Source organism: Callorhinus ursinus, unplaced genomic scaffold (assembly GCF_003265705.2).
Source record: "Callorhinus ursinus isolate GAN/ISIS: 27379988/994484 unplaced genomic scaffold, GSC_fseal_2.0 scaffold6, whole genome shotgun sequence".
NCBI lineage: Eukaryota > Metazoa > Chordata > Mammalia > Carnivora > Otariidae > Callorhinus > Callorhinus ursinus.
This window is the reverse complement of record NW_027397068.1, coordinates 47,102,635-47,110,913: the sequence shown is the minus strand read 5'-3', so window position 1 is coordinate 47,110,913 and position 8,279 is coordinate 47,102,635. Positions and strand designations below refer to the sequence as shown.

General features: G+C 39.2%; 1 protein-coding gene across 7 annotated transcripts in view; it reads right to left on the bottom strand.

Annotated features, from left to right (window-relative positions):
• Positions 1-1,480: 1,480 nt before the first annotated feature.
• L3MBTL3 (L3MBTL histone methyl-lysine binding protein 3) overlaps positions 1,481-8,279 on the bottom strand; it is a 121,318-nt gene continuing 114,519 nt past the window's right edge. For all 7 annotated transcript variants that reach the window (XM_025865368.2, XM_025865385.2, XM_025865390.2 and 4 more), the window contains one exon: positions 1,481-3,304. In XM_025865368.2, the coding sequence (XP_025721153.1) occupies positions 3,161-3,304 (144 nt within the window). In that variant the 3' untranslated portion in view covers positions 1,481-3,160. The remainder of the gene's footprint in view (positions 3,305-8,279) is intronic.

Here is an 8,279-nt window from a genome sequence, read left to right as displayed (position 1 = left end):
GCATACAGTAATGGCCCCATTCTCGTCTCCTCACACCATTTTCTACTTTTCCCTGGCTTTGACATCTGGTGTTGGCATGTGCCCTAGCTGCTGCTCAGGTTTGTTCGGTCTGTAATGTGGACCTGGCTTTTTCCTCCCAGAGCTTTTTGGGCACCAGTTTCTAGTTTTTGGCTTGGCCCCTTCCTAGACTTGTTCTCCTGCCTATCTCTGAAGTCCAGGTTCTGGTTCCTCATCCACCCAGCTCAGAGTCCCATGTTGTAATTCCATTTGTTCTGTTCCTAAAGATGGTACATAAGGACTTCTTGGGTCTGACAAGACTCAGTGCACTCTTTTCAAGTATTTAATAAGGATACCTGACAACATTAGTTTTGAGGTACTCCTTGATAATCATCATCACAGTTTCAACAGAACCTATCAGTTTTGACAGAACAGATTGGTTTAGAGACTGAAGAGACTTAAGTGTGCTAATACTTCCATCACAGTGCCAGGAGGATTTTGGGGGTAACTTCATCATATTAATTTTTTTGAAGTTTAAGAAGAAAGTGGTTCCTATGAATTACTGAAAAATATTTGTATGACATACATCTCTAGAAATACTTATTCTAATGCCTTTTTCTCTATAAGTACTATTCTTTAAAATGCTTAAGTTAGTGAGCTAGAAAATGAAATTTCGATCAGCTGCCCACCTCTACAATGACTATTCAATACTAACTGTTTTGGTGAGAATGGACAGGCAGAGTACCAATTCAGTACATGTCAATGTCAGCTAAACTAGTCCCTAATTCCATGGTTTCTGTTTCTTCCCTTTCACTAGAATGTGCCTTTAGTTCCTTACAAACTTTCACTTCCCCACCCCAATTTTTTTTAGTTCCACAATTTGTCTTATTCTTCCTCTCCCAAATGAATTTACCAAATTCTTACAGATTCCTTTCCTTAGGAAGTCCACAGCCTCTGTGGCTAAAGGTCAATGAAAGCCTCTCTTTGTTCCCATAGGCTGGGGAAGAGATTGGGGTGGAGCTGCAGGAACCTTGCAGTGAGGTTTGGCTCTAAACATGGCAGACGTGACCATGAGGGCAAATTCACTTAAGCTTTATTATCTCTTCCACGGTGCATCTGTCCCCAGTGCCCAGCATGGCCCTGCCACTTGGTAAATACTCCTGTCGACTAACATAACTCTATTTACTTTGGAGTCTGCGTCTACTGAATCTAGAAGTTGCAAAATGGCAGCCTGTGGTTATATTCCAACCTGCAGACAGGTCCCATTTGGCTTACACAATGTAATTTTTTTAAAATGTCTCTACTTATTTACTTACTTATTTATTGTTGTTCTTCGCATCACCTGGGACACAGTTGGACAATTTTGAATTCTGCAGATTCATTACATAGCGAGGTAATGCCCAAACCTTTGACATTGTTCCTGCTCTCATTTGCCTGTTTGACAAGCTTTCTAAAAAAAAAAATCATACATATGTAAAAAAAGTATCTGCAATTAAGATTTTATTTCATTCATGTCAGATATAACAAGTGCAACTTGAATGTACAAATTCTGAACAGAACATAAAAGAAAAAAAAACCCCAACAACGAAAAACTTATTTAAGCAGATTCATGCAAGAAATGAAAGGGACATTGCAGATGCTACGGCCCTTTTGAATTATGACAAATGCAAAGGTCTGCTAACAGACTCCCAATGGGGGACATCAAAGGAAGTCCTACATCAGAAAAAATAAGGGCAACTAAGGAGAGAGGTGGAACTTGCCCCAGAATTCAGACAGCATGCTACAAACTTATTTCCTACTCTTATAATAGCCCTCGAACAAATGGTCCATCCTAGAAGTAGACATTACATCCAAAGGCTGATAAAATAATTACCTTTTGTGTTGGAAAGGCATTCTTGGAAAAGAAACACTAGTGCTAGCAGTTTCTAGGTAATCAAGGGCTTTCATTTAAAGTGCATCTGTACATTTATAAAACTTAGGTGAACCGTTCTACAGAGAAAGGAATCTTTCCAAAATGGAGGTTCTTGAATAATTGCTTTGGGAAGCTGCCCCCTTGATCTGTGAGCATTTAGAATCTTTGTGTTGACTGCTATTGCCCCCTCACACCCTACCTTTTCAGTAAAATCCATATACTCTCTCTTCAGCCGACCCGAAGAAAATCTTTGGGTCTGGAGGAAGAAGATCTGGGACAGAGCTCTTTATGGATTAGTGTTTCCATCAACAGAACGACCCCTTCAGCTCTGAAAAGCATCACAGTGACTTCATTGGCAATTAGAGAGAAGCTCAAGATCATCTCATAAATAGTTCAAGATCCTTACAAACATCCCCCCCCCAACAGAACTGCATATTCCTTTGATACCACTGGACTCCTGTAAATACATACGGCACCACAATGTATAAGATTGATGCCATTCAAATACATCACCTAATTTATTTATATATTTTATTTTTCAATTCCATTATTTATATACATGTTTTTGGTAATTATAGTAAAGATGCTGGTGAAAAGTAATTTGTTTAACATTTCATAATGCGTGCAAAAGTAAAAACACTGATTGAAAGAAAGGTAATTCTTACCACCGTTCAGCCCCAACAAATTATGACAAGCAGTTAGGCAATATCATGACTTGCAAAGTTATACTTAGCATAATGTTGCAATTCAAAATATGGCACAGAATGAACAATACAGGTAACAGTCCCACTGGCAAATCTGAGCCAGGTTTTGACTAATTTGGTTTCAGTTGAAGTTGGATTATATAAAAAGGTTTCTGAAAGTACTGAAAAAGAAATTGTGTGCATGAAAGAGAATTCAACAATGTTTACAAAATGCCAAAAGTTCTTACTCTGACCCCCCCTTTTACCATAAATAATTAACGAAGTCCCCTTCCCCCCCCACCCCCCAGCCTCAAAAAGATGTACAAAGATAAATTTAGCTCAGTGAACAGAACCAAAGGATGACCGCTGTTAGACAGTACTTGGTTAAAAGCCGAAGGACTTTCATAAGGATTCGTATATATTGTCTCTTGAGGAATATAAATAATCTGATAGCATCGCTCTTTTGAGTTTTGGAGACTTCTCACGTAGGAGTTATAACTGTCCTTGTGCTTTGAATAAAACATGAGCTTTAAAGCAGAAAGCTGATGGTATTCAAAATTCACCACCTTCAAAGTTCATTGTGAGAGTTCTTCTCTGCAGCTTTGAACATCAGGATAGAATTGAAAATTTTGAGAGCAGGGCCCAACTTAATGCTCATAATTTTAACAATGTCTGTTTGGGTCATAAGCAGAAAGGCTTCTCCATCAATTTGCTAAAATGGGAAGAAAAGACAAAGAAGATTATGAATCAATCAGATGTAGTGGTGTGGCAAATAGCCGAAGCTGAGTTATCAGCTGTCTTCTGCACAACACCACGAGAATGGCACAGATGGAGCTCATGTGTGTGAACATTCCCGACTAATGAACCTTTCTTACCGACAATAACCAAATGTGGACTGGAAGCAAACTAAAAACTCAGTCATCTGAAAAATCGGCCTGCAGGAAAATGGAAGACGCCCATATCTCCCCATGATGACTCTGACTTAGGCAATGAGTCAAGAAGAATTTGGAAAACTCAGGGGTGCCTTAGATACAGTTCCCATTATGGCAGGTTTTCGAATGAGAGAGAATATGCACACAGCTGTTTGTGGATATAAACAAAGGAATTCAGGCAGACGTGTCAGCTGCACTCTAACATTTTTTTTAATTAGCTTTCCACAATGAAAAGAATAAATAACATTCACTTTATTAGTGAATAAATAGCATTCATTTTTAGAGTGGCCACAATTACTCTTCATATACAGAAAAAGAGTAGTAACTAACAAGGGCAATCAACAGTGTAGATGGGAACACATTAGATGAAGGTGGCAAACATGGTGTGAAGAATGGCAGACTAGGCTGGTTCTACTACTACTAGGTGGGTAACTGTGAGCAACATCCTTCCTCTCTCTGGGTCTCTTCTGAGATTAAAATTCTGTGCTTCCACAGAATAGAAAACTTTGAGGTTTAAAGATACAGCTCTGAAGAAGATGGATGTCTGGTTTAGTGGACAGAACAAAGGAATAGTCTTTTTGTAAAATTTTCAGGTTTGGGGGTATCCCACCACCTCAAAAAAATTAATTCGTTTCTCTTTCAGTTTTTCCATTTTACACAAAAAGAAAAAAAAAACAGTAAAACACACGTTTGCTCTCTGCCTCAGAGCACATCAGAAACTTTGACAGCAATGTACTGTTTTGAGTTGATTGTGTCTGTCCCAAATTCATACACTGAAGTCCTAACCCCCAATAACCTCAGCATGTGACTTATTTGGAAACGGTTACTGCAGTAATTGGTTAGGATGAGATCATACTGGAGTAGGGTGATCCATGATGACTGATGTCCTGATAACAAGAGGAAATGTGGACACAGAGACAGACACATATAGAGGGAAGATGATGTGAAGACAAAGATAGAACACCATCTATAAGCCAAGGGGGCAGGTCTGGAACAGATCCTTTTCCTCCATCCTCAGAAGGAAGCTACCCTGCCAACACCTTGACTTCTTGCCTTCTTTAGATTTCCAGACTCCAGAACTAGGAGGACAATACGTATCTGCTGTTTAAGCTACTGGTTTATGGTTCTTTGTCATGGCAGCCCTAGCAAATCAATACCACTCCAAATTCTATAAACAGTTTACTAAATAAAGGCTGATATAGTTTAATAGCTGTTTAAGATTTCCCTCTTTTCTCTAAAAATACAACAAGCCTGAAAACCCTTTTAATCTGTAAGAACTAGGGCCATCTTATACAACTTTGAGTAATAATTATTTGCAAAAGTTTCCTAAGTTTCAGTAAGGAAACATCCCACTGTCATAAACTAGGAAGGAAAAGACACTCCAGTGTAAATTTCCAAGTGAAGACAAGTTCAGTGTCAGATAGGAGAAATGTTCTTGTTTTTCGGGGAACATTTGCTCTGGTCTCACTTGTTTGTGCTATGACAGTCCTCTGATCAAGCAAGGCCAAGCAGAGAGGCAGATCTATTAACACTTCACTCAACCAAGGCAGACCTTAGTAGAATAAATGGTCTGACAGAAGTCTTCTAAGTCATTAATGAAAATATCAACTAACATACTGGTTCCCAAAGAGCTCATTACAAAGACAGAACTGTTTATTGTGACCTTGGGCCCTACTGAGGCTCCTTCTGAGATTACATAAGAATTTAACATGACAGATGACTGATGAGAAGAAACAGTCCGAGAACGGCAAGGCTGGAATCTGAAAGCTGGGAGTGGGGTGAGAATGTGAAGTTTTGGTAGAATGTTCTGAAGGTTACCCCGGAAAGAAAAAGTCATCCCGAGGCCAGTGCTGGCCAGTATATTTCACACTGGCTACTTCAAAGCGTGACTATATCTACACGCCTCGACTGGAAGGAAGTAAACTTAATTTGAGAAAATACTTTCTAAGAACAGTGATCACTGCAATGTAATACTGGGCTTGTTTTCTGTTTGCTTTTGTAATGTATATAAACTGGTCTAACTCCAGAGATGAAGTATCTTGCCAAAGGCCCAAAACTCTGAAGAAGGATTTGGAGCTCAGGGTTCTGGCCTTCCATTTCATTACTATTACTTTGCACCCCTGGTTCTTTACCCAGTGTTTTAACTCTGCAAATCACAGTGACATGCTGCTTGGCTGTCTTCCTCAGAGGGTAAAGGTATGAGCATGTTCACTCAACAAAAACTTTTTAAACATCTATTATATTCCAGACACTCTTCCTGGGGCTGGGCATCCAGCAGAGAATAAAACAGATGTAGGCAAAAACAAGCAAGGAAAGAAACCAAAACTCCTTGTTGAGTTTACACTCTAGTAGTCGAAGATAGACTGTGAGCAAAAAATGTAAGAGATAAGCAAATTAATTAGTAATGAAGTGACAGTAACACATTCTAAAAGATGATTCATGCTACGAAGAAGACAGCTGGGTGGGGAGATGACTGGGCAGCAGGGAGGGGGATGGATGATTGAGAAGGGTAGCATCAGAGCAGAGGGAGCGCGCCGTGTGAACGTCTGGAGGAAGAACACTCCACGTAGGGAAGAGCCAGGATGTGCCTGGATGATTCAGAGAATGGCAAGGAGGCCAGCATGTGGAACAGTGTAAGCCAGGGATGGAGGAGACAGAGCTCAGGAGGTTCTCACCTCTCTCAAGGTCATGGGTATCAGACTGCAGGCCCTTGTGAGGATTTTTGCTTTTACTCTGATTTACTACAGGAAGTCTAGGAATGGAAGAGTGACATGATCGCACTTATTTTTGGCAGAATCCCCCCGGCTAGGCTGGGAACAGATTGTAGAGGAGCAAAAGCAGAAGGAGGGAGACTGCTTAGGAGGTGACAGCATCACTCCGGGTGGGAGATGATGGTGGCTCAGACCAGAGTGGAGGTGGTGAAGGTAGAGAAACAGCCAGGATCCCTACATGTTTTTTAAAATACACCCAGTAGGATTTTCAACAGATTAGATGTGGCGTGTATAAGATAAAGTGAAGTCAAGGATGGTTCAAATAACGGCCCATCCTAACACCTGTACTGTGCCTCCTAGAGATCACTTACTAGACTTTAGTCAGATTTAGGGTTTACTTCTAGGCCTTAAAACCAACACCTGCTAACCTTGTGAGACATGAATTTCACAAGAAATTACAGGATGAACGACTAAAGGAATGAATGAATATGGGAATGATACATGTGGACAGTGAACACTCAGTGTCTCATTCCTCACAAGAAGGACACTGAGGATACTGGTGCCTGAGGAACGTCTCCAGAGATAATATGCCATGAAGAGAAAATGTATTCAAAGAAATATCATATTTGAATTTGAACTTGAATCTTTAAGTAACAGAGCAAATCCACACAGGTTGTCTGGATATCAACAGAACCAAAAATAGGATTTACAAAATGGATGTACTATAAATTTATTTTAAAAAATGTTTTATCATTTTCACAGGTAGTAACTACCTGTTTTTTCAAAGGAAGAACAACAGCTCCCTGCAGGTGTCTAAATCTGTTCAGGGACTGAAAAGTAATGGACAGTGGTCCACGAAGACACTTAGAATTTAGGCGTTAAGGAAAGAAACTCAAAATCTGAATAACTGTCAATTAAAGATCAACTAAAAACCACCAAATCAAAAAAAAAGATCAACTAAAAAAAAAGAAAAAAGCATTCTTGAAATAAGACCATAAATCAGAAAAAAAAGGATGTTGAAAATCAGATCCCTGTATGTCTTAATGGGCATCCATCCAAAGCATAATGATATCTCTTAGTGTAACTACACTGATGCCCAGTGCTTGGGTTCTTAGCTGTCCTGATACTCTTGCAAGGCTCTTAATTGAAAGTGTGCTATTCTTAGCTGCTGAGGTTAAACACAGAGGCAAACAAGGCATATATACTTATAACCGTAGACAGCAGATGTGGAGAAAGCCTTCTGAGATTACTTGGTCTTCTTTCTACCTTCCGGTAGCCAAGATAAAACTGATAATTGACTGCTCTACGTGGAGGAGCTGACTGGCAAGGGGCTTATTTTGAAAGGTCTCTAGTGAGAAGAGTCTCCTGCTGTACTCAAATAGCATTACTTCTATGTAGTTAAACCCAATTTCTTTTTTGTTCTAATGCTCAATATGGGTCATAACATTAATCATCTCTTATATTGAAGTTTTGGGCAGGCAGATGAAAACAACTAACGTAATAATCTCTCAACTGCAGACTGTAATGAATATCAGTTGTTACAAACACTACTGAGATAGGTATAAGATCTAAGGGGTTATTTTAGCAATAACAGTAATATTTATTATAACATTAAATGAATTTAATTTCAGTCTTGTTAAAATGACATTTGAAAATAAAGGGAACTCATTTCATATTATTAAAAATAAAATGTTGCTTATTTCTCTCTGTGCTATAAATTATACAAATGTATGCTATTAAGTTTTCTGTGTGTGTGTATGTGTGTGTGGTATGTGTGGTGTGTGTGTTTAAGTAGGCTCCATGGTGGGCCTGAACCCATGACCCCCAGATCAAGACCTGAGCTGAAATCAAGACCTGAGCTAAGATCAAGAGTTGAATACTCAACCAACTCAACCCTGAGACACCCAGGCACACCCACCTCGCCTTTTTTTTTTTTTTTTTTAATAATTAATCTAGTGCTATTGCTGTGGAGCATCATAAAATGGTACAAACATTCCTGCTGCATCTAATCTTTTTTTTTTTTTAAAGATTTTTTTTTTTTTTT